Source organism: Bicyclus anynana, chromosome 4, assembly GCF_947172395.1.
Source record: "Bicyclus anynana chromosome 4, ilBicAnyn1.1, whole genome shotgun sequence".
Classification (NCBI taxonomy): domain Eukaryota; kingdom Metazoa; phylum Arthropoda; class Insecta; order Lepidoptera; family Nymphalidae; genus Bicyclus; species Bicyclus anynana.
In genome coordinates, this window is record NC_069086.1 from 17370757 (window position 1) to 17398541 (window position 27785).

The 27785-nt window shown below is 37.6% G+C and overlaps 1 protein-coding gene across 3 annotated transcripts; it reads right to left on the minus strand.

The window, feature by feature from the left end:
- Window positions 1-50: 50 nt before the first annotated feature.
- On the minus strand, window positions 51-27572 carry LOC112055182 (amidophosphoribosyltransferase). 3 transcript variants are annotated; one of them, XR_008252451.1, is made up of 15 exons: window positions 27415-27572; window positions 17711-17889; window positions 14850-14958; window positions 13077-13223; window positions 12389-12512; window positions 12050-12180; window positions 11384-11502; window positions 8801-8836; window positions 7298-7387; window positions 6633-6791; window positions 6239-6366; window positions 5146-5367; window positions 4238-4358; window positions 1105-3200; window positions 51-964 (listed from the first exon to the last, which is right to left on the minus strand). XR_008252451.1 is itself a non-coding variant. In XM_052891530.1 (14 exons), the coding sequence occupies exons 2-14, from the start codon at window positions 17880-17882 to the stop codon at window positions 3046-3048; spliced, it is 1713 nt and encodes a 570-aa protein (XP_052747490.1). In that variant the 5' UTR covers window positions 17883-17889; window positions 27415-27572; the 3' UTR covers window positions 51-3045. The 3 variants fall into 3 exon arrangements, 2 of the variants coding, with proteins under 2 accessions (XP_052747490.1, XP_052747491.1); XM_052891530.1 differs by having other exon boundaries at window positions 51-3200; XM_052891531.1 differs by lacking the exon at window positions 8801-8836 and having other exon boundaries at window positions 51-3200.
- Window positions 27573-27785: the final 213 nt, after the last annotated feature.

Consider the following 27785-nt stretch of genomic DNA (forward strand, 5'->3'; position numbering starts at 1 on the left):
GTGAGGCAAATGAACTAATAGAGCGAGGTTAATAAAAAAAAACAATTGAATCCCTTAAAAATATTTATAATTAAAAAAATATATCTAAAATAAGACATTGGAATGTACAATGTAAATACTCTACATTCTATTCAATAACACTTCAGATCTAAATAAATGTATAATATAAAAAGGCACAGTAAAAGAAGGAACTTATTCGAGAAAATGTAAAGTTCAACGCAGACATGGAGAAGTTACTCGAATGAATGTCGTAAGCGAATCAGATCGTAAATGAATTCGAGATTTTCGTCCCGGTCTGAGTTAACCTTTAGGCCTATAGAAAGACGGTCAAGCGTGAGTCGGATTCGAGACAGACAATTTTTCCATAGACCAATCATTGTCATTATAATTACACTAAAATACTTTAAGCATCCACTAAAATGTCGTATAATATGAAAATAATATAATTCTTAGATTAGGCAACATCAGATATTCTTCTTTTTTATCTAATTTAATTATTTTTCGCTTGGACTTATCCATACCCAAAAAAATTTTTAAAAGGGAATCAAAATTTAAATTCAAAATTGTACCGCGCAGAGTCAATTAATATCATCATCAATACATATAAATAAAACTAGCTTTCTGTGATTTCAAAATGTTTGAACCGATTTTAATAGGACTTTTACTGGAAGATAGAGGATGTAGTATGTAGGTACATATAGGCTATTTTTTATCGAGAAAAATACATGATTCCCGCGGGATATGTGAATAATAAAATTTTACGCGTACGAAGTCTCGGGCGTCCGCTAGTTTGTTAAAAAGTCGAAATATACAAGACGGTACATTGATGATTGTTATTACTGAAGTTTCATTCTTCATTCATACATTGACAGGTCACGTATTGCCGTTGCATTTTACCCCGTACGAACCTCTTGTTGCATTGTACCCCGTACGAACCTCTCGTTGCATTGTACCCCGTACGAACCTCTCGTTGCATTGTACCCCGTACGAACCTCTCGTTGCTTTGTAGCTCGTACGTATCTCCCGTTGCATTGTACCCCGTACGAACCTCTCGTTGCTTTGTAGCCCGTACGTATCTCCCGTTGCAGTGTACCCCGTACGAACCTCCCGTTGCATTCTACCTCTATGAACTAGCAAATTGACGTTAAATCTACTTTACTTTTTCCTTGTTTCTTTGCAATAATTTACATTATATTCTTCAAAAATAATTTTCATTTAAGTGGACGCTCAAAGTATTCTAAAAAAAATATTGTTAAAATTCCACAGTCGAAACCAGCACGACTCCAATAAAAATAGTTTATTTTTTATTCCTATAAAATACAACCTCAGAACTTCTATGACGAAATTACACTAAACATAAAAAGGATCCTAATAACAATATAAAATAAAAAATTGTACAGTTTGTTCGACGATTAAAAACACGGAATTTTATTTTCTATTTGGTCCTTATTTGCAAATGCAGAAAATAAAGGTCGCTGCATACGGAGCGGGATTGAGACGTGGACGAGACAGAGATGCTACGTTCACATGGCAATATACTACATGTTTTTTTATCGTATACGTCAATGATGTTAAATGTGTTACTAGGTCATGAAAAATAATGCGCTCAAAAGAGGAAATTTCCACATCTCATAGTTAGTTGTTGTACGTCCCGTGATAGCCCAGTGGATATGACCTCTGCCTCCGATTCCGGAGGGTGTGGGTTCGAATCCGGTCCGGGGCATGCACCTCCAACTTTTCAGTTGTGTGCATTTTAAGAAATTAAATATCATGTGTCTCAATCGGTGAAGGAAAACATCGTGAGGAAACCTGCATACCAGAGAATTATCTTAATTCTCTGCGTGTGTGAAGTCTGCCAATTCGCATTGGGCCAGCGTGGTAGACTATTGGCCTAACCCCTCTCATTCTGAGAGGAGACTCGAGCTCAGCAGTGAGCCGAATATGGGTTGATGACGATAGTTTGTTGTGATCAACAACGAACGTTATTTACACAAATAATACCTAAATATCGTCTACAACGTCGAGTTGTGTGTTCAATAAGTGTTAAAACTATATATACATAAATAAATAATGGAATTAAAAACAAAAATGTGCATGTGTGTGCTCAGTTTTGAAGCCTATTATTCGGATCATTTTTTGCGGTGATTTTGTAGGGACGTAACCGATCTATAGTATAAAATTATCATTGGTATACACATTATATTATGATCACACGTTTTTTTTAGTTACATTAGTAAAGTCATGTAAACGCACCACTATTTATTCATTGAGACCGTAAAAAAATAGCTTTCTTATGTAACTTATGTATTTTGTAAGAAACAATATATCAAAACTCCGTCGTCCAATCCCGTCGGATATAAAAACGTTACATATGCAGCGACCTTAAATTTTACTATGTAATACAACATAGTTAATATTTAAAAACGAAAACATGATCTTGAGTATTAACTTGTATTGGTAAAAAAATCGTGTACTTTTTTTATCTACTGTCATAATAGTGTATACTTTTTCAGTAGGTATGTAAAAAATCCAACTACAAAAAAAGACATAGTTCCGTTATATGAAAACCTAATAAATATCTTTGATTGTATAGGGTCAAAGCATTTAAAGACTTAAATTAATTGTCAGAGTAAGAAGTTGTTAATAATAACTGTTACCAGTTTTGTCGACTGGTGACCACTTATCGTGAAGTGGTCACCAATCGACGTTATCGAGCAAACCACTCGGGTAGTCTGCAGTAAGAAAACCAGTGCAGTGTCCCACGATGCTGATGATTAGTTTTGAGGTGGTCATCAGTTGACCTCATCTGGTCTGACAGACCGCCCAGGTAGTCCCCAAAAAGGCACGCAGTGTAGTCTTCTGATGGTCAATATTTGACGTTCCAAACAGTCCTCTTCGATGTACATTTTGCAGTGTCTAGCGAAGCTGGTGACCAGTTAGTGAAGTGGTCACCAGATGACGTTCCGAGCAGTTCTCTCCGGTAGTCCCCTGTGAGGCATTAGGTACAGTGAGCCTCGCGACTCTGGTGACCAGTTAGTGAAGTGGTCACCAGTCGACGTCATCAGGCAGACCTCCAGGATAGTCCCCTGTTAGGCACGCAGTGCAGTGGCCCCCGACCCCATCGCTGGGGCTGACCTTCATATTATAGTGGACTGCACTCACTAGACCTTCCACGCTTAGATATTCTAGACTGTCGGCACCTGTAACAAATAATAATTCATTAACAACCCATATTCGGCTTTCTGCTGAGCTCGAGTCTCCTCTTAGAATGTGAGTGGCCACCACGCTGGCCCAATGCGGATTGGCAGACTTCACACACCTCACGATTTCCTCACGATGTTTTTCCTTCGTTTGAGACACGTTTGAGACTTCGTTTGAGACCGTTTGAGACACGTAATATTTTAGTTCTTAAAATGCACACAACTGAAAATTTGGAGGTGCATGCCCCGGACCGGATTCGAACCCACACCTTCCACAATCGGAAACAGAGGTCATATCCACTGGGCTATCACGGCTTAGTTATGGTTAATATTTGGTTCAAATTATTTACATTCAAACTTAGTACATTTTATAAAACTAAGTGAGTCAAAAAACAGTTTCATAATCTACTATCTTATATTTTATTATTGTTTGAAATAAGATAAAGTCATCACTATTATACAATTTACTTCGTTCGTTTTATAAAATGCACTCGTAATAGAAGAATAAAAGCCCCCATTATGCAACCGTTTTATAATCTATTGGGCACGAGTTTTTTGAATAGTGATGTCTCGCTCGCACCTCGATGACTCTCTCTCTCTCTTTCCCCCTTCCCCCCTCTCTCACCCCCTCTCCTTCACTCTCACTCTCTCTCTCACTCTATTCAAAGATGAGTGCAATTAAACGTGTAACACAACACAACGCTCTGTGACTTTTTCTTTATTTCAAGTGATAGTAAAACTTTTGACTGGTGGAGGCAGGGAGGCTTCGGCCGTGGCTAGTTACCATCCTACCGACAAAGACATACCGCTGCGATTTAAGGTACGATGTCGTGTAGAAACCGAAAGGAGTGCGGATTTCATTCTACTCCTAACAAGTTAGCCCGCTTCCATCTTAGATTGCATCACCATTTACCATCAGGTGAGATTGTAGTCAAGGTTGCAGATTGTAGAGAGGAAAAAAATAAAAAAAAAACAAATCAGTGTAAATACAGTCCCATGCGATCCGAAATAAATAGACAAGAGTGTTGACTACATACCGACGTGCTCGGCGAGTTTGAAGGAGTCCATCTTGTTGGCGATGAGCTCCTCGCGCGTGGGGATGTTGATGCCCATGTAGCACGGGTACTTGAGCGGCGGCGACGCTATCCTGATGTGTACCTGACAACGATATCCAACAGTTAATACTGTTTTTATATTAAACTAGCGGATGCCCGAGACTTCGTCCGCCCTTTAAGAATATTCCTCATCCGGCCCTGCCGCAAAATCTTAGCGGACACCGACCAACTATAAATTACCTCACTACCAAAATTCATTTTTTTGAGATTTCGTGACGAAGTGACATTTCCCCTTGATATTTTATCTCCAAGGCAAAAAACCACATGATAATAATCAGTCCATTCGTTTAGAAGCTGCGATGCCACAAATGCACATTGAGCGACAAGAAGTTAAGGCTTAGAAGTAGAAAACGCCACTTTGTACAAATAAGACATTCTTTTTACACGCTTTATATTAGCTTTACTTGTAAATATGTATGTAAGAAAATCTTGGAATCTCAATTTGACCCACTTCCCGGTCTTCGTTTAGGATGAAATTTTGCACACGCTCTGAGTTCTGATAACAATACATGACTAGTTAAGAAACGTCATTACAAATCCAATATGGCGGACTGGCTGTTTAAAATCCACCCCCATATCAAATTAAAGGATTGCTGTCAAGAATACGAAATAAATGGTCACGTGACTTAAATCCAATATTTGTAGTTTTTAGTGCGTGCTAAATGCGTGTTTTTTAGATTTTTAAAGTTATTAAAATGTCATTATAAATGTACATTAATGGAGACAAACAACATTTGTCAGCATAGTACAGGAACACCGCTTAATTAAGTCCCGACGTCTAAAAAACACGAGACAAACATGCTCAAAGGCGGCTTTATCGCTAATCTCACCTCAGCGGCACCCGCGTCCCTCAGCAGCTTGATGATAGGCCCGATGGTGTTTCCACGCACGATAGAGTCGTCTATGAGCACGATGCGTTTCCCGCGGACGTTCTCCGACAGCGCGCCGAACTTCTTGGCCACGCCCAGCTGCCGCAGCCGCGTCGACGGCTGGATGAACGTGCGCCCCACGTATCGGTTCTTGCAGAGGACCTCCATGAAGGGGATCCCTGACTGGAAACAGAAAATATCGTTTTCACTAGCTGACACCGCGCGGTTTCACCCGCAGGGTTCCCGTTCCTGTAGGAATACAGGGATAATATATAGCCTCTAGCCTTCCACGATAAATGGGCTGTCTGTCACTGAAAGAATTTTTCAAATCGGACCAGTAGTTCCAGAGATTAGCGCGTTCAAACAAACTCTTCAGCTTTATAATATTAGTATAGATTATCAACCCATATTGGGGTCACTGCTGAGCTTAAGTCTCCTCTAAGAATGAGGGGGAGGTAGAATAGTCCACCACGCTGGTCTAATGCGGATTGGCAGACTTCAATCACGCAGAGAGTTGAGAAATTTCTCTGGTATATAGTTTCCTCACGATGTTTTTCCTTCACCGTTTGAGACACGTGATATTTAATTTCTTAAAATGCACTCAACTAAAAAGTTTGACACACACACCCTCCGGTATCGGAGGCAGAGGTCAAATTCACTGGATTATCACGGTAGACAGAAATATAAATTACATGATTTTTTTACATTACGCTTTATTGTACACCAATGAATAAAATGGCAAATTTTGAAAAGACCCCTGAATGTCATGAAATTATTAATTACACTTTCAAGTCTTCAGTATTCTCTTTCAGTACGCTTTCATTTGAGACTCGACCCACTTGAGTATAAGTATTTGTAGACATTCGGATATTCTTCCCCACTTTCACCCCCACAACTTTTAAACGGCTCAACTGATTTTCATCAAACATGTCTAAGAACACTCACACATAAGTCACCTTTAATACAGAAGCTAAAAGCTTAATTGGAATCGTTTCATTCGTTCGGGAGTTATGGTGCTACAGATAGAATGACAGACAGACAGACAGACACTTACCTGTCTGGCGTATCCGTGCGCGGCCGCGGTGCCGGACTCGGGCACGGAGGACACGATGTCGGCGTCGACGGGCGACTCACGCGCCAGCATGCGCCCGCACTGTAGCCGCGCCGAGTACACCATCTGACCTGTAACCAATTTAACAACTAATTATCGGAAATATATTAACAGTGGTACTCCAATTGAGCAATTCAAAATTTTCAACCATAACTTCAATATGTTGCTTTGGTGATAGAAATTGTGTTCGTGATAGACAACAGAAAATATGATAAATTATTTGGAGGGTGTGCTACATCTTAAATGGAGTACGAAGCAAGAGAAAGGGGGTAACCGGGAAAAGGGAAAGATATCAAATAAAAGTTTTGAAAGTTAGATTCAATTTAAAAACACATACCTTCAAACATACTATCCGCCCGCGCGAAGTACACATACTCGAAGATGCAGAATGCCTGGTGCTTGCCCGCCGGCCGGTCCACCACGTCCACCGTGCGGATGCCGTGCCGCGACATCTCCACTATTTCACCGGGCAGCACCTCCCGCACATATCGAGCACCTGACATAAAAACATAGACCTCTTAATCTAAATAGATTCAGAAGTAATTAGTTATTTCGGTCCAAGTAGACTTCCTCGTGGAACACCACCGCAGACGATCACTATGATATTGTACGCTATAAGTGCACTTGTGGTAGCAATTTGCGTTAGATAGCACGACAAGAGATAATATTAACCTCATTTTATAATCCTAAAGACCATTGCAACTCAAATTTATTAAAGAAGGGTAGGAAAAGAGACAGTATCAAATGCCTAAGCCTAGTCCGAAATTATTTCAATACTCTTAACTCAGTTATCTTTCAATAATGATAGTAATCATATTGCTGACATCTAGCTTATCGTAATAATGTGATAGATTTAAACACCATAATTTTCATGTTAGCGCGTCTCCATAACAAGGTGTAACGTCACTAAACATTCTTTGAGATTGCTTAGAACTTTAGTTAGATACCACCCATAATTTTACAGAAAGCAAAAGAACGTGTCGTTGAATAAAAATTACTTACCAATTGAAAGAAATCCACAGGACTCTGATGATACCACCCATCCTTCAGCCTTATCGTCCACTCCATTCTTCGAACATCCGTTCATTAGGACTGCAAGTATTACATCTAAATCAGTACATTTGACGTGCAAACAATATAAATCAATGCACAGCTTTTATAATAACTTTTTATCTATTTGAATTACCTTGTGTTCAGTTTCTATGTTCCACATCAATGCATCGTGTAATGTTGCCATAATAAAAATATTTTCAATTAGTCATGAAAATGAGATGTCTATAATGATTTTATGTATAATTAAAAGAACTGAACAAATTGTCATGAAAATGAGATGTCTATAATGATTTTATGTATAATTAAAAGAACTGAACAAATTGTAGTATGAATGAATGAAGACACAGTACAAATGAACATTCAAGATATTATAAATCTCAAGTGATATTTTGTAACCTTAAAAATTTGATGCATCAAATGGGTTCGAATGCCGAGCATGCATTTAATTTCATATTATGTATAAAAAATATACAACAAAAAATATTATGGTTTTTCCATTCAAGCCTAACATAACTTTATGTCTTGTATAATTGTATATACAAGGACATAATTTATAAGTTATTTATAAGCGTTATTCTATAACGCTCAACGCTCATTTCACTCCTAAGCCGATGTATCTATATGATTGCCGACCACCAATAGTTCACCAGTAGGTCTAGAGGTGTGACATGAGTAGTCTCGTGAAGACCTATCACGGCAGCGTCAAAATATCGCTCCATCGTTCCATTGCAATGAAAGAGAGAGATAAATATTAGGGGTTAAAGTATGAAATTGCCGATTTGTACTGAAAATCTAAATTGTTTATTTTTTAATTTTTAACAAATTTATTTAATCAAAATAGTTGCCATTATTAGCTATACATTGCTGCCATCTAATGGCAAAGTCATTAATGCCTTTGCGATAGAACTCCGACGATCTAGATTGCACAAACTGTGTGAAAGCATTTTGTACTGCCTCCTGGGAAGAAAACTTCTTGTCACGTAGATAATTGTCCAAATCACGAAAAAATGGTAGTCCGTTGGAGCAAGGTCTGATGAATTAAAAAATCACTCGAATTTTCGCAGTATCCAACTTTCTTGTCTAAATTGAATAACAAAAACAATTGAAAGCCGATATTCAAATGTTTCACATTTTTTAAAAAAAGAACATCATAGAAACCATTTGAAAAAAGTTTCATTCGAAAACCTCAAACCATGAAGATTCTATGTCAATTCAAAGAACCTATTGCAATAAAACGGCAATTTCATACTTTAACCCCTATTATTTTTCTTTTCATGATTATGTCGTTGACGCATGTTAGCCTACTGGAGAACCATTTGCCCTTAACTGATAACATAAAAACTTAATGTTCATGGCAACAGTTTAGTGTTATTCTCTGTATGGTTATTATTATACCAGAAATGTTTCAATGAAATGTAATTATGGTAACATAAAATGATGGATCATGCATACCCGCCGCATGCTTCGATGATGACTGTTTGTAGGCATCTGGAAAAGTGCACATTTGATGATAAATGATTAAAATTAGACACAATTTTTATACACTATACTCTTTGTGACGAAATTTGCCTACAAAAATGGTAGCACAGTGCTTATTTCTGCCGCATAGAAGATTTTCATGAGGTTTAACACTTTTACCTTCTTTTTTTTATTCTTTGCTACAATCTCAGCTGATGGTAAGTTATGATACAATCTAAGATGGAAGAAGATGAATATCCACACTTCTTTTGGTTTCTACACGATATCATACCAGAACGCTAAATCGCTTGGCGGAATGTCTGACGAGGTGTTGGTTATACGCAATGTCAATAGTCAATATTCGTTTATTTTAATTAGGCATAGGTTACAAGCACTTGGTTATAATAATTAGTCGAAAACATGAAATTAAATTTACGAATGTTCCAAACGCTATTGAAACAAAATGAGCTATTTTTTATGTTCTGTTACTTTATAAAATATCTGTTTTTTAAAACCTTTCGTTTAATTCTCAAAATTTATAACTTTTTAATCTGAATAGATTAATTATTATTGGAATTACTAATTCTCTGGTAAAACCAAAATTGTCACCGTATCAAAATTAAAGATTCAATTGGTGATTCCCATATCCTATTATACTCTTAATGTCATGTATTTATCTATCTGTGGCCTAAACAAATTATCTGAATCTTTTCCTATTATATTTCGATAATGCTTCCTCATAACCAGTATTTATTGATGACCTCTACATATCAACTCTACACGGACGCGTAATGGCGTTATATTTCCACGACGAACACATTTATCTTACAACATTTAACCTGATAAATATTCCGTAGCAAACAATAACAACAAATTAAACGTATTATAAAAAAGCAATAACGTTCCGTTCAATGACATAAAATGGTTTTCATTCTTGATATTTAATTTATTATATTTAATGTGTGAAAAAAATGCAATGAAGCAACCTTTTTAAATATTCCTGTCATACATATATGTGGAATACTTAGATTTGTTATGGGGTTTTTCTATGACTCTTGAAGTTTAGTTTTAGGTTATATTGCTTAACAGTGCAATGCTATAATAGTATTAAGTAAGACATAGTACTACTTGGTAAAGCAAAAATTCCACCTGATTTAAAAAACACAAGATGATGCAACCAAAGATGAAGTTAGCCAACTTTCATCTTATATTGCATCATCACTTACTATCAGCTGAGATTTTAGTCAAATGCTAACTTGTAGAGAATAAAAAAAGAAAATTAAATAAAAAACATCAAAAGTAAGGCGTAGGTGTTAAGCCATTTACGCATGTCGAGTAAACTCAAACCAAAACGAAGTTATTTTGTGGCACAAATAAGCATAGATAAACATCCCAAAACAATCAATTAAGTATACAGTGAATTAAACGTAAGTAATGATTATTTAGTCTGTAATCTCCTATTAAAAAGTGGATGCACAATCAGCGACCAAAAAACGACCCCACTCAATGAGTGCCATACACAACTTCTTGGCACTCAATTCAAGTAGTCGCATTTGCAAATTCAACCTTAAACTCAATCCTTAAGGTTGAATTTGCTCTGAATTTGGGATTTTATTGAATATTGCACTATATTTAAAGGCCTTTAGGTATAATTTTCTTTACCAATAATTCTAAAACTGTCAAAGCAAAATTGGCCAGTTTTTATGTGAAATTTTCTACATGATTGTGCGTCCTTTTATTATAAGAGGTCAATGTCAGTAATCCATAGAATGATGAATGTTTTAGTTTGAAAGTCTTTTGATCCAAAGTATTTACGAAATCATGCAATGTGGTTTAGTGCTGACTAAGAAGTTACGGAAGATATCCAACTAGCAAGAGTTTAGGCTGATTTAACAGTGTGTTTTTTTGGAAAAGAACTCCTCCTTGATCCAGTAGATCGCTTGTGCAGATAAAAGATCAAAAGGTCCCAGTATCGTATCCTGGTGTTACTGTGCTTCAGAAAGAACGTAAGAACATCAGTCTCAGTCATTGTTATTAACACCTATATGTGACTGTAAAATTGTAAATAACGTTACTTTATAATCTATCTCGCGAGATTATGAACCGTCGATGAATTGTGAAGTCCATACATACTCCTAGGAACCGGAACTATATTAGCTAGAAACCAATAATTAGGTTAGGTATTGTTTTTATTTGTGAACGTACAAATAAAAAATCCTTACAGTCTACCGAATAATACCATGTTAAATTGTAAACTGTATGTTGCGGTTCACAATCTATCGACAGTTCACAATCTCGCGAGGTAGATTATAAATTAACGGTATTTACAATTTTACGCGGACATAGTTATACCGTGACATACATTAACTTAAATAGTGGGATAGTTTTTCGTGCGTGCATTGTGTTTGGTGATTGGTGTTTCATCGATTCATCATGGAAAAAAAAGATTGCAGTTACACTTACAAATAGTGGGATATTTTTTCATGCGTGCATTGTGTATGGTGATTGGTGATTGGTGATTGGTGTTTGGTGTTTTATCGATTCATCATGGAAAAAAAAGGTTGCAGTTACACTTACAGGAAGAGCCCAAAGGAAGTATCTTTCCGAGGCACAGCGGCCGGTTGCCGTACGGGTCGCGCACCGCGTAGATCTTGTCCTTCAGCATTATCACTAGCGAGTAACTCAGAGGAGCCAGCCTGCGGACATTGGCGATTGGTTACAATCTAAATTATTTCTACCCAATCGTCAATTAGTCTGATGCAAACTTTATGACGTGTAGTGATAACCTGCCGCTGCATCGCTACGTTCCCGCTAATACCTGAAATACCTGCATTGAACATCTTCACGCACGATCTTCCAAAACGTCATAAATTTTGCATCGTACTTGAGTCTTTTCAATTCATATTATTTCTTCGCATAAAATTTGAATATCATAAAAATGCGCCTAGGACATATCTTGTTAAGAGAAAGACATATTGTAAGCCAATAGCGGTAGATAAATATCATTCTCTCTTTCGTCCCATCACAATGAAAGAGAGAGCGATATTTCTGTTTATCACTATTGCTCGACCATAAGTCATTTTGTCTTCACAAGATTTGTTCCGGCGCGCATTTTAGACCTAAAAGACACATCTTGTAAACAACTGAGAAAAAAAATTATCAAATCGGTCCAGTAGTTTTTGAAGTCATTTGTTACATAAAAAAATTCTAAATGTTTGATGAATCTTCCGATGATGATCGTACCTCATGAGATGGTTGATCCTGGCAGGCCAATCGGGTCCATTCGTCTCCCCCTCGGGCGGGTTGAGGCACAGCGCCTGTGTGATCAGCTCGGAGTCCGAGTGAGTCGACAACCCCACTCCACGACCGAGAACCTAACACGAAATAGCATAAAAATAAAATTAGCTTTTATATTATCCTATTTTTTGTAGCGTCAAAATGCTAAGACAAACGAGCCCAAACTCGATAGGTTTGATTTGTTTTGTTTAGGAGTTCTTATGGCTACCTTCCAACATCATCAGGTCACTTATTCCACGTTATTCACACAGACCTACTTTGTATAGGGTATTGTTTTCTCCTCACCATCTTTCGCAGGCTACTGCAGTTGACCAGCTCTCCATTGTGTGCGACAGCTAGCGCGCCGTGCGCCGTGTGTACGACGAACGGCTGGCAGTTCACCTCCTCGGACGCTGCTGATGTGGAGTACCTGCTCGACAAATATCACCAATAAATAAGAGAAAAAGAAAAGTTATTTGAACAGCCCACATCACACAAAAAGCTAAATACATCTAATAAGTAAAACATACAATGCAACCCAGCAAATTAGTGGGCTGTGATCTCAAACTGGTCTTTACCTTAACACATATGACCTGTGACCGGTGCATGTAGCAAGAATTTAATTTAAAACCCCCACTATGAAAAAAGTAATCGGAAATATATTTTAAGCATTTCCATACAATCACTCGCCATAAAGTTATTTGTATGTCTATATACGAATTTAAGACATGTAGAATATAGATACCTATTTGGCGCGAAGCCTAAAATTAAAATTATAGTAGTAGAAAGAATTTTTTTATACAAGACGAGTCTGAGATTTGACTGAGAATCTGTAGAAAAATCAGTTTTCGACATACTCCTAGCTAAAGTGCAAATGGACGTAGCACATGCATTGTTGGATATATGAGTAGATTTCAAATTATTTTGATTATGGCGGTGTGTTATTTTTTCTTTTTTTTTCAAGATCTATAGATTCTCAGACAGGGTTACCGACCTCGTGTGGCCAATCCCAAGGTTGCCTTTAAGCTTCTTCATGGCCTCGTCGTTGAAGATGTTGTTGATGAGCCCCATGCCCTTGTGCGTGTTGAAGGTGCGCGCGCTCTTTCCCTCGGACGCCACTATCCCCGCCGATTCCTGGCCTCTACAAGTACAAACATTTTATAATTATAAAAAAATTAACATGGCTAATATTGCCTTTTCCTCTCCCTTCCTTGTCGTTAGATATAAAGACCACCATTTCGAAAGGCAGGTCCTGCTGAGAAGAGCCAGCAATAAATCAACAGTTGCTCTTTTAAAAAACAATTTCTTTTTCTTTTAATTTCTGTGTGAAAGTGGAAGCTGATCCAACGGCCTCCAAGCATCTTTATCATTAAGGAACTTATCAATTGTGTATTAATCTCGACTTAGTAAATGTTTTTAACACACTGCTTAAACGTATGCATTGGCAGGTCCATATCTGTCTTGTTTTTTAATTATTGGAATATAAAACATTTGGTGACAATGAGTTAGTGATAAAGTCATATTCAGCAGTGGTCCTAACTATTCGCCGACGCACATTGTGAGTATCATGCCTTATACAAGTTATTAATGTTTCATGCGTCACTATACGGTCAAGGAATGTTTAATGACTGTTATTATTTAATATCTACAACACAGAGTTTATCATACCATTTCGTCCCCTCACAAGGTTTATTTAAAAATATTAAATTATGATGTAACAATTTCGAGATATTTATGGAAGTAGTTATCTTTTTTTATCCAGATGACGGGTAAAGGCAGCAAAGTGAAAATTAAGACGTAGGTTCTTTTGTTTATAGATTAATTGCATTTAGTTCATTTGTATATTGCGTGTAAACGCCATAGAATTTTTTGGTAAATTTTTGCATTTGATATTTAAAAAAAGTCTAAAATCAACACTTTTCTTTACTCCCATACAAACGATTCATAGTAGTACTTTATAGAGGGAGGGGAGGATAGGGTTTTTAGAGTAGGGTTAGGGAAAAGGTACGTTAGGGGCAGAGCAGAGGTAGGGCAGGGGTTGGGTAGGGATAAAGGAAAGGTAGGTGTCAGGTGGAAGTGGGGAAGAATGGGTAGGGAAGAAGTGCGAAGTACAAGTATAAGTCAAAGCAAAGCTTAACCAGGTCCGCTAGTTTATTAATAAATTGTTATATTCATAAGTATTAACAAAATTCTTCCGATTTTATGTAATAAAATAAGTAACATCGATAACGTATTCGACAGAAAAACTCAAGTTTAAAATGATAACCTTCCTTCTAGTTCGATTGACTAAAACGTGTAAACGGAGAAGAGATACCGACAAGAACCGGTTCTCATGTTATCAAAGAATATCAGTTACTCATTATCAAATGTCCGGTTCTTATATTTCAAATTCATTTATTTCAAGTTAAGAATTATTTCAAGTCATTAATTTTTCCGAATCATTTCACTGGTGACAGAAGGGCAGGCTCATTTTTCGCGAAAAGCATCCGCTTGGTTGTCCAGCCTATTCATTCATTGAAGCCTCAAGATTGACTATTTGTAGAGACTACCACCGGTTCGGAAAGCAGGTTATGTCACCCGTTCCGATTTCACCGAACTTTGAAGGTTAGGTATCGAGTGTGGAGTGACAGTCGAGCATTAACACCTAACCTTCAAAGCAAGAGTGAATAGGCATATTTTAGGTGAGCGCGTTCCAAGTTAAACCTCATTAATGCTTTCCATCAGGCATAACTGTAGACAAGTAAAACTAATAATGATCATAGTCCACCTGTGCTGCAGCGCGACTAGACCGAGGCATATGACTTGTGCTATGTCCACCTGTGTCGGCCAGTCGCCCGTCCCAATCGCGCCAAACACTCCGCACTCGTGTGTTAATCCTGTAACAAGAACAAATGTTTATAGACATTGAATAGATGCAAGTTTCACAAAAAATGCCCTCTTGACGAGGTCGCAGATTTCGTACGACGTGGATTCCAACTAAAGGTGCATTGAGATCACTTGGTCTACAAATCAGTTCGGAGGTTTCTTTAAGCCGAGGTCCGAGTAATACAGGAGACGTTTTTAGAGTCTTTACGTCCCCCCACTTTTTGCCTTCGGGCTCTACTTAGGCAGTTTCTGTATACATCCATGGGGGTTTGAGTCTGTGGGGAGTTGCGGTCCCATTATATATAAATTATACATAAGCGTTATTTGAAACATGATATTATACCCGAGGAAACCAGCATACCTGAGAACTTTCTTAATTCTCTACGTGTGTAAAGTCTGCCAAACCATATAGGGCCAGCGTGGTGAACTATAAGCCTAACCCCTCTCATTCTGATAGGAGACTCGTGTTCAACACTGAGCCGAATATTGGTTATATTAATGATTATACCAGTCTTTTGCTATTTCAGAGACGAAAACATGAGCAATAAAAAATCAAGCTCTTTTATATACTTTGAGGATGAATGAGAGGTCCATGCAGTGAATCATTGAACTGGACTGATACTGATAACGATGATGGATGATGATGATAATAATGATGAAATGGCTGCCAATTATTCGTTGTGAAAGCAATAGACCGAGAGCCAATAGGCAGATATACCTCATTCAGGCTGAAAGTTTGTCAGCCTATGCTCTAGGTATAGTCAGATGCAATATTTATGATGTCTCGGAAATGAGCTGCGGTAGTCGTTAAGTATATTAGTATATTAGTCTATGGTCGTTACGCGCAAGTCATAAAGTGAAGCCGCGTAAGGCGGGTGGGTGATCGGCGCGTGGAGTTATTCCTACCACACCTCTTGACCGCCACTGACACCTTAAACCTTGTATTGCGGCTTAACGCAACGATGTTCAGAAATGTCATAAAGATTGCTTCCGACTTTAACAGCTGATTACGGAGTTTGGAAGGCAGCAAGTTTCAAGGGTCCAGACCCTTAGCCGTCCAACCTTCCCAAAATGAAGTGTGTGGCTATAAGCTCTCGGTCCAATTACGTCGGGAGCAAATTCTGATCAGTATGATCACGTGATCAATAGATAAGTGATCACGTGCCCGGCGATATTGCCACTGAGTATTGCGTAATGAGCTTATTTATACACATAATGAGATTTTAATGGCACAAATTGAATAGAGAAACCAAAACAATTATAACAGTCCAATTACTACTGTAAAAGTTTAATAAATGTCGAAATTTTTACGGTTTTTCAATTTTCGCCACAATTTGTCTGAATCTAATAACTGTGTGACTAATTTGCGAGAAAATTAAACTCAATTACTACGAGTAAATTAAGCAAAGCAAAAAGAAAAGTAAATAGCTAAGTTTTAAAAAAGTTCGAGCAAAATACATAGGTAACGTAGTGAAACTGCAGCGTAGTGTAGAAAAAATATTATAATTTTAGAATCACTTCAGAAAACGCTGCCTAATCCCTTAATATAACATGAGAAAACATGGTAGAGGACATTCTCATTTATTGATCTAAAAAAAAGGAGTAACGGAAGCCGCAGAAGATAAAGCGAAAGTTACATATTTTGTTTTGCCGTGGAGACTCTTGGCAGCCTTGGCCATGATGTCACAGTGTTGGCAAACATTTCGCCGAATCATTTCACCATGACTAATTGCCTCGATTAGTAAGAGAAGGGCTCATTTTTTGCGCAAAGGTTCAACGCAGAAATGCAGCCAGTATTCTTGCCACCATTCCACGTGGGCATGATTTATATAGTTATTAGGATAAGCTACGAGTATATCTACTATCGCTTATCTCAGACTGTCACATAGCTTTAACAAACTTAACAAAAACAAATAACGTCACACTAAAATGGGTGAAGGGTCATAACGGTAACACGGGAAACGACAGAGCAGACGAACTCGCACGCAAAAGTACAACACTGAAGGTTAATGGACCACTTCCTATAGTACCAATACCCTTCAGTGAGTACAAAACATGGCTCCGCAGGGACACGCTGATGTCACATGCAGAATCATGGGCCAAAACAAATGAGTGCAAACATACTAGGGAGGCCTTTCCAAACCTCAACCCACGACTAACAACAAAACTACTTAATCTAAAACGTAGCAAACTCAAAACGGTAACAGAACTAATGACAGGGCACTGTTCACTAAATAAACACCTTTCGGTTCTAGGTATAACCGACAGTCCTCTGTGCAGAGCATGCATGGAGGAAGAGGAAACCCCGATACATGTTATGCTTAGATGCAAAGGTGTATCCGAACAACGCGCAGCACACATTGGATCTCCAGCAACACTCCATGAGGCGTTCGGCGACCTGGGCGGCCTGCTAAACTTCTGGAGCGAGCTCGGCTCGGCTGGCTGGAGTAACTCCGGTGGGGACCAGCACCAAAGGGACCAACGTACAACGGCCAAACACAAATGGCCAAGTGCGGAAAAGGCCCAGGAAAGAAGAAGAAGAAGAAGGAGAAGCTACGAATAGAGTACGAGTAGAGTCCTTTTCATGAAGTCCCGTGGTTGAAGCTTGAACTAAAATTAGCACCTTACACAAATGACAATAAGACCGCCATTACCAAATGACAGTGAGTTCTTTAATGTAAAGGACTTTAGCTTAAGTTTCCTATTGTAGGTATTTTTCCTCAATAATGGAAATACTTGAAAAACTAAAAAAACAATAGGTACCTGACTCCACTGCCCCCCGACCGAACCTCTTGCTCTTAATCTTGACCTCCCCCTGTGTCCTGTCGCACTGGCAGCTGTCCTCACACTCGTTGACTTTCAGCCTCTTCATGGGTGTCGTGACCTCGTCCCTGCGCTCTCGCGCGCAGCATGAAGGCCCCGCTGGACCGTCCATGCTTGATCTGAAGAAGAGGAACATTAGTTTTAAACATCATTTCGAAAGTTGCAAAGCTGAAGTGGCAATGGGGACACATAGTTCGATGGATGGACGTAGGGGTCCCAAGAAGCTGGAATGGCGCTCCCCCCCTCCCCAGAAAGCGTGTTGTTTGACCATTTTTTTTTTAATTTAATGACAATTTAGCCCTTGACTGCGACCTCACCTGATGATGAGTGGTGATGCAGTTGATGATGGAAGCGGGCAAAATTGGAAGAGGTGCAAGTTTATTCAATCCATACCTGTGTCCAGGGGCGTGCACTATATAGATGCAAAAATGCACTGCCTATTCTAAGCACTCATTACGAAGCTAGACTGAAGAAGGAATTTTCCATTTTCTACGATTTGTCCGTATCGTGCATACCCTTGTCAAAATCCTTGTGCACGCCACTGCCTGTATTCTACGCGGCATCGTACCGGAACCGTACCATGCGTACCGTACCCACGGCCGAAGACTACCATCAGACCAGACGTGAGCCAATTTACAAATTATTAAATCCTAAACTGATCCGTGCTGGGACACAAACCCAGGACCTCAATGTTAAGAGCCACAGCACTACCAATTGCGCCAGAGAGGTCCTCTAGAATACCGAAGACGTCAAGCGGATCGCTGGATGCAGGCGGCTCAAAACCGTGTTGTTTGAGAGTGCTGAAGAGAGGCCTATGTCTAATGTCCAGCAGTGAACGTCAATCGACTGATAATGATGATGCTGTCACTCTACAAGCGTGTTCCACCATAATCTGCATCATCGCTTACCATAAGGCATGATTGTCAGTCAATGCCATTTTTTTCTACCTTTTATTTAATTTTTCGCGTTTTCAGAAGAAAAGACACAAATAGATTCAAATTGACAAACCGTTACGGAGATCACGAAATTTACAATCAACTATGATTGATAAAGAACTGCTCATTTAAATATAATATCACAAATAAACGTCAGCATGAAACAACACAAGATTGCTAATAACAATCGAACGCAATCAAATGATACAATTACACTCCAATAACATGTTATGAGTTATAATAGACGCACAATACGTTTGTTATTATCACCCGAAACTGGGTTATGACGGCAAGGGGTCCACCCTGTGCTATCGTAATGTTGTGATTAGGCTAAATTATGACGTTTACGATCGCAATCTCAGCTGAGGTCAACAAAACATACTTATTTTTCACAATAGTTTTACTTTTACGAATACTGCATCACTTTAAACCCCGTATTAATAGACAGACGCGTAGCTACCGTCGTATCAGCCGTTATCGACGATATAGGGCCCCTTACTTGTGAAAGCAGACATTTGCAAAATTTAATCTACAATCTCAGTTAATCTGGTGCTTCCCGGAGAAAACATAAAAACTGCTAAAGAAATTTTCGCGATTTTCCGCTCGTCTATTGGGCCCTCCCAACTAATTTTGGTACACGGCCCAAAGCAAGCTCCGCCACTGTTATAAACGTACCTTTATCGTCCTTAAGCTCACGCAACTTGAGATCATAATTTGTCATGTTTATTTATAAGGACGCACTGCATTACTGCAACTGCATTCGTGTAAGTGCTCTTGAGTTGAATAACGTTACTTGTTCTATTAGGTATTGTGTGCTAACGTCTATAACTCTATACAGACCGTATAGTAATGTTGAATCAACCGTTATTGTTCTGATAGTCGTTTCAGTCAATGGTGTTGGTGAAAAGCTTTAACCAATATCTTTAGAAGCTTTAGCTTATCTGCTGTACCAAAGTTAGGTTATAGAAAGAAAGGCAAAGGCAAATAGATCAGCTTTCATCTTCACAGAAATACGAGTAGTAGATTAAATAATTAATCTTATGTGTCTAAAATGATGTCTGAAACGATGATGAATGATGATTTTAAAAGAGCAACTGTTTTGCCGGATATTGTCAGCAGAACCTAACTTCCGATGGTAGTCTCAAATAGTCAAACCTGACGTTGCAAAATGCTCACTTGAACGAATTCTATTTGATTATTCATTAATCTAAAATACTCGTATTGTGGGAGGTATTCTTAGGTAACGGTAGGCTGTGGTACATATACTTGCACTATTGCAACACGCAGGTTGATTGAAACCCGGACGGTATACAAATACGGTATGTGGCAAACTATGACAAATAATAATCTTGCTTAACTATAAGGCTGCTTTTCCACCAGAGATATGCTAGTTGCCAGTGCGAGATGAAAGTTGGGAGTAAAAAACTAGTTCATCTTGCTCAACTATAGAGCTTTTACACCAGAGTTAATATGCTAGTTGCCAGTGCAAGATGAAAGGTGGGGGTAAAAAAGTAGTTCATCTTGCTTAACTATAAGGCTTTTACACCAGAGATATGCTTGTTGCCAGTGCGAGATGAAAGCTGGGAGTAAAAAACTAGTTCATCTTGCTCAACTATAAGGCTCTTACACCAGAGATATGCTAGTTGCCAGTGCGAGATGAAAGCTGGAGCAAGAAACTAGTTTATCTTGCTCAATTATAAGGCTTTTCCATCAGAGACGTGCATGTACCAGAGAATGTTCTTAATTCTGCCAATCCGCATTGGGCCAGTGTGGTGGACTATTGGCCAAACCCGCTCGTTCTGAGAGGAAACTCGTGCTCACAAATTAATCATCAGCTCACTGTTGAGCTGATGATTAATTTGTTATATTTGTGTTGTTGTATTTGAGTGAGGTTGTAATAATGATGATGATGACGATGATGATGATGATGATGAAAAGATGTATAAAAATGTCGCAGGGGACTTGTTACAATCGGATATCCACCGTTGTGTACTCCATAGCCCAAGACATGGGGCAAGACAATGTCTAGCAGTGGACATCCATCGGCAGGTGGAAGAGGTTCTGGTAATTTTTCCAATTCTAAATTAATCTAATTTTGATTTCCATGTGTAGACTTTCCCTCCATTCATCTATTATAACTCTAAATACGTGGGGTACGTCTGTGGCTGTAGTGTCATTAGCTACACAAAAGCAAAATCCCCATAATTTCTTCAACTAAACGAATAATAGTCATTTATTGCTTTGTAAGAGATGGTAAAGGCCCTCTTGCCAAAGATACTATAGAATCAAGTCCAGATTCAAGGTGCAAGTCCGATTTCTTCACACGAAGAATATGCATGAAAGGGCGAAGCAGCGAAAGTGTATAAACAACATCTCAGGCAGTTAATGTAGCCACCAGTAACAGATAAAACGGTAAATAATGATACACGCATACAGTTTATCTGTTAGTTGTTTATAAAGATGCCGTTGTGGAAAGATACAGCGGTAATGTCATACGATAAACTGACCCCCTGCGGCTCAGCTGTGAGTGATCATGACGACACGGTATCTCGAATTGCGAGCTCCATTTATAATTAGAACTTATCATTAAATTGCGATACATCTATACCGTTAGTTTTGCTGCTGCGTTTCTAATTTATTTGTGAAAGATCTCGTTCCCACATCATATAGTGCACCAGCAGGCCTCTATAAAATGGTCGAAAGGTATATTCTCAATTGAATAAATCATGTCTATTCTATGTGACTTAGATGAAGACTTCCCAAAAATACATGAAAAGTTTCACTTAGTTTTACTTTAGTAGTAGACGTGTTCCTGCCACGTTGTTTGTTAGCCTATGATCGGTTTCGGAACACGTAGGTCCGTTAGGACTACAAAGTACTGAGATTTTTTTCATCTAAGAAATTTTCAGTAAAAATTCTCAGCCCGGAGCAGGGGTGTTACACCCTTGGCCTTAAGTTGCCACTGCGGATCAGTTGCTCGAGATCTTCGCGTTCCATACTTACTTTGGACTCACAATTGTTACATATAATTATTATTAGGAGCCTGGAGCAAACAGGAGAGGCGCCTTAATTGGATCTCGCTCCATTCTAAAATTTACTTAGGGCCGGCGCTGCTACTATAATAGTTATTAAAATAGGCTGATTATAATTAACGTTTTAGACAGTGGTGCAGCGTGCCTTAGAGGAACCCTGTATCAAAATTAGTTGGGGGCCCAATAGCGGCAAATCCCAAAAAAATGTCTTTAGTTTTTGATTTGCTCTACCCTAACTCTTTTACCATAAAGTATTGCTTTTGCATATTTTACATTTGTCATTTCCGCAGTTTTTTTTAGACTAAGTAATATTGTAGATTACTTTTTTAGTTTTTACAAATGTTTGTTTTCACACGTAAGGGGCCTTTGTAGTCCGGGTGCCCCGTAACATTGATACAGCTGATACGGCAGTAGCTACGCCCCTGGTTTTAGGTAATGGTATGAAAATTCAGAGATGGATAACACATGATGATGGATGGATTTCCCATTAATCATTATTTAAAGTTGTTCTCAACCTAAAAATTGGCAGCAAAACACTAATACACAGGGTGTGCCTAGACCTACCAATCAGCCTATATAAATATAAGACCTTATTCTTTGCCCTACTTTGCCCTTCAATAAAACATTGCATGAATTCTTAACCTTATTAAATTGTATGAATTCTTGTCTTATTTGTATGAACCTAAAGATTGTCAGGCCGCGCAAAATAGGCCAATAACACATTATCCAACAGATTGTCGATACATTTGTTATCATATAACGACATTGTTTTCATACAAACTAGTGCGAACATGATTTTCACCCGCTGTATATTGCATCATTTTATATGAAAATATTTACATGCAATAAATAATATTATTGTAAGAAAATAGGTCGAAATCAATATGCCGAGATATAATTAGACTAGATAAGACTTAATTACTTCGTCGTCATCAACCCATATTCGGCTCACTGCTGAGCTCGAGTCTCCTCTCAGAATGAGAGGGATTAGGCCAATAGTCCACCACGCTGGCCCAATGCGGATTGGCAGACTTCACATACGCAGAGAATTAAGATAATTCTCTGGTATGCAGGTTTCCTCACGATGTTTTCTCTCACCGATTGAGACACGTGATATTTAATTTCTTAAAATGCACACAACTGAAAAGTTGGAGGTGCATGCCCCGGACCGGATTCGAACCCACACCCTCCGGAATCGGAGGCAGAGGTCATATCCACTGGGCTATCACGGCTTATACTTCGTAATACTCGTAAAACATCCATTTATAAAAAAAATAGATATATGGCCAAAAACTGCCCCAGGTGAAATAAAAAATACCAAGAGAAAAGAGAGAGTGAGAGAGAACTGTAATAATATTACCTTAAAATGATTATTTTGAAAGATATAAACATAATTCTAGGAAATAGCGGGGTGTTAAAAACTTTTTAACTTTTACATTTTAAGTACGATACCAAGTTAACTAGGGCCCAACACAAAATTATTATTAATAAAGATAGGTAGGATCAACCTAAAGGTAATTTCATCGTGAGTCACATTGACATTTTTTTTGGCGGACAATGTATTAAAAGTGGTCCATCCTTTGCTATTTTCTGTGATAGCCAGTGGTGTAGCGTCGATTTTCACTCTTTCTTTCTTTAAACTAATTAAATCAATTACTCTATCAAATCTACTTCCATTCTACTTCGAAATAAATCAATTTACATTCTATGCATATTAATTGCAAAGACATACCCACGTATAAGCAATGAGGAGAAAAATAACATTAATTAGGTACCTAAAGAGGCACAAAAAACTGACGTAGATACACTATACGATTACCTAATATGAGTATGTGTTTTGGTCAATTTGTTATGACGATATAGGTAGTAGATTGTTATACAAATGGCTAAAAGACCCATTATACGAGGTGATTTTAAGGCACGAGCCGTAAGGCAAGGACCGCTAAATAAAAACCGAGTTTATAATGGATTTAGCCCCGCATGTTACTCTATACTTTTCTCCACGATTGCGAAAAAATGAAATAATGTTAAAATTGAAAAATAAAAGTAGTCAATGTTAATAGTAGATTGATATACAAGGGGCTAAAAAAACCATTTTAAACGAGGTATTTTTAACAGACAAGAATTTAAAAAAAAATTACTTTAGCTCCTAGAGGCTGAAATGCTTGTTTAGCCCCGCTGTGGAGTGGTAATAAGACAGTGTTTTTGTGCAAGAGTAGTGAAAAATTCTTTTTGCAGACGCACTCGCAACTCAATAAAAATCACATGGAAAAAATTAAAACAATCAAGGCCTTACATATGTACTCGTACCTATGATGATTCTATTTACGAATAAAACCTCCTTTGTTTTTTAGAGGAAGAATTAAACTTTATGAAGAAAAAGTTATTTGCAAGATTTATTCTATGTACACATCAATATAGCATACCTATTAAGTACGTAAGTTAACATTACTTACAATAATGTATCTTGTATGTTGTAACTTACGAGTACACGTACAGGGGCGTAGCTACCGTATCAGCCGTGTCAATGATACGGGGCCCCGGACCACAGGGGCCCCTTACGTGTGTAAGCAATAATTTGAAAAATGTAATCCACAATTTAAATTAATCTGGTGCTTCCCGGGTAATAACATATCGTTATATTAAAAAACTGCCTAAAGAGTCTCACTTCAGAAGTGATGAAAGTAAAAAAAAATCAATGTCATTTTTCCGGGTTAAGCCCAAAAATTGGAAACATCCATAGGTTAAGTCACTGTTAAGTATATTTATTTAAAACAAGCATTTTTGTTTCTTTCATGAGAAATCTTTGTCTTTCATTTGTTTGCCCCCCCTCCCCCCTCCAGTAATTTTGACACAGGGCCCTTCCAAAGCACGCTACGCCACTGCTTACGAACAACATTAAATTGGAACAATATTTTTGTACCTACACAAATACTGTAATATAAATTAGAGACGTAATAGCCTAGTGGATTTGACCTCTGCCTTCGATTCGGAAGGCATAATTTCAAATGTGGTCTGGGGCATGCACCTCCAACTTTTCAGTTACGTATGTGCATTTTTTAAGAAATTATATGTATATGTCTCAAACGGTGAATTACTCTTTTTTTCTTTTTTGAATTCTGTACGTGCCTACATACAAATTATAAATTCTTTATTTGCTGAATACATCTAAATATAATACAATGCATTCGACCATCTCTGGCATGCGAATTAAATTAGTCTAAGAACAATTTACATTTACATTAGTATAAAAATTCGTTTACTGAATAAAAACATTTATCTAACAACCACGAGAATAGATTTTTTTTTAATTGATTTAGAGGTTGGAAGCTACTTGTTTGATTTTTATACACCTAGCATAACTGTTTTTGTGGAAAAATGCTGTATTGGGCTTATTTATAGTTCAATAACAATCAATCATTAGTTCTCATTGGTCTTTGATTTACGTCACCTGTTTAGAGGTCACTATATTTTTTTAACAAAGAGACATATGTTAAAAATACATATATAGGCATGGAAGTGGCAAAATACGTAAATTTGCAAATAGAGGCCTCGGAGTACGTAATGGGCCAGCGTGATAGATTATGGCTCTCATTCTGAGTGGAGACTCATACTCAACAGTGAGCCGAATATGGATTGTTGATGATACAAATACTGACACACCGCAGTTTCACCCACGTTTCGGATGCAATTTTATTGACGTCTCCGAAATAAGTCGCGGGTGTCCCTACCTGCAGGCCATACGAAAATCAAGACGCGTGCGGCCTAATGCCCTGCCGCCGCGCCCTTGCGTAACCGTTGATACCTAAAATCTTGTATTGCGCAGCTTAACGCACGATGTCCGGAAAAGTCATAAAGATTGCATCCGACTATGTCTAGTTTCTGATCCCGTGGAAGTACGAAGGCAAAATATAGCTATGTAAAATTGAATAATAAAAATATTTGAATTAATGTGTAATATGTTTTATGTTTCATTTCTTGTCTAAATATATTATTGTCACGGTTTCTATGTTCCTCGTCATAGCGGAGGTTAAGTATGATAAAATGAAAAAAAACTTCTTTGAAAAATAAGCATCTAAACAACAAAATCCCCATTCAAATTGGTTCAATAGATTTAAAAAGTATCCAATACAGAATCTCTGTTTACACGTTGTTAAAAAAATTGTTGGTCATGTGTCACAGTTGGATGAAAAAATAAACACTATGACCTCTTTAGATAGCAAAGTGCCAAATACGTCAAACAGAATACCTATTAAGATGCCCACACAGTCAATAATATTGCTAAATATAATTTAATAATATTGTCAGTATTATTGACAATATTATGTGTGGGCTCCCCACATTTTATTTTTTATGTTTTTATTTAGAGTTTTATAATATACTAGCAGACTCTTCGCCATTGGCCGGCCATAGGGAGTATGTGGGTTGACTACAATAAGTCCCACGTTCGGGTGATGGAAGAAATCAAGGACCACACAAATAGCATCCAAATAGAAATATTTATTACTAGCAAAACCTTGGATAGTTTCTAATTCTGGGGGAATACAGGGATAAAATAAATTAATATAGCCTTATCCTTGATGATGTAGCTGCCTATTGATGAAAGAATTTTTGAAATTGGTCTAGTAGTTTTTGAGTTTATTTATAACATACAAAATAAATACACATTAACAAATCTTCTTTATTTATTAATGTAGATAGAATGAGAGTTTGTTCTCACTAACTTGAACATTTTATAAAAACTGTAAGTTAGGCTAGTCCAATAATTAGGCAACTATAGAGTTTAAACTGGGGTGGTTTTCAGAGGTAGGTTTCTAGGGTCAAGCGACCTCAACTGTCCAAGTACAAAGCATGTTTATATTTTCCTCAGCGTAATGTGAAAAATCTTTTCCCAGCTTAGTAGGAAGGGTTTTTTTAACCCTTAAGGTAAAACTATCAAACTAAAACTTCCAGGATCTCCAGCAAAGGGGTGGAATGAAGCTAAGTGTCTTGCAATTATGGACATATTTCTTCGTGACATGCTGTAGAATATATAAAAAATTTAGATTTTTTGTTGAACAATTGAAGAATAAGTCAAGTCTGGCCATGACAGGTTCTTAGTTTTGTCTATACTAATATTATAAGGAGGAAAGATTTGATGTTTGTATGTTTGTTTGCATTGAATGGGCTCTGAAACTACTAAACTAATTCGAAAAATTCTTTCACTGTTGGAAAGCTACACTATCCCCGGGTATTATAGGCTATATTTTATCCTTTGGGAACGGGAACAACGGGGGTAAAACCGCCTGGCGTCTGATAGTATTTTAAATCTATCAAACAATTTCTGTTCTCATATTCAGTCACTTTCAATATTCTAAGCAGTTGCGATATAATGTCAATGAAACCCACTAGTTAACGTAATTATTTACCCATAAGATTAACCAAACAAACTTAAACGAACTTTTTTCATTTAATACCGATTAACATAACAGTAATTCGACCATGCGGAAGTCATGGTACTTTATAACATAACCACAACAATTTAAAGATCACTCATTCAGAATAAATACCATACAGCGCAGGGCTATCGAAAATGGTCGCATATCAAAGTTGTATTTACTATTTACTTTTTTATAACCTATACGCAACAGCTGACTGTTTTGGAAATTTAAATTATAAAATTAAACTTTTAACTTACCGTATTGTCGAAACTGTAGCACAATTAAGTAAACTTCTATTTTAATATATAAAAACAACAACGAAACGTTCAAGCGTAGTAGAACGACAAGTATCTCGGATGTCTGCAAAGTGCAAATCTGTTTAAATTTTAATTTTGAAATGAAACTTGAAAGCAAATTGCGCGTGCGACTGAGTGCGCGCTGCTAGAGAATGAAACAGATGCAAGTATACCGCGACTGTTAAACGTTGATACTTAAATAAATAATCAATGTTATCACGATAAAATATTAATAAATACCTACTTTATAATTTACTATATTAGTTAATACAATTGTATTTTTTAGCAATAGTAATTTTCGCTTTGGGGATAAAGATAATGATAATGTTGAA

Coding starts and splice junctions, on each gene's coding strand:
- LOC112055182 (XM_052891530.1), bottom strand. CDS start 17,882: ATGGACGGTCCAGCGGGGCCTTCATGCTGCGCGCGAGAGCGCAGGGAC. Junction 12,181..12,388: donor GCAGTAGCCTGCGAAAGATG/GTGAGGAGAAAA, acceptor ATTTCGTGTTAG/GTTCTCGGTCGTGGAGTGGG. Junction 7,388..8,800: donor ATCATCGAAGCATGCGGCGG/GTATGCATGATC, acceptor TAATACTTGCAG/TCCTAATGAACGGATGTTCG.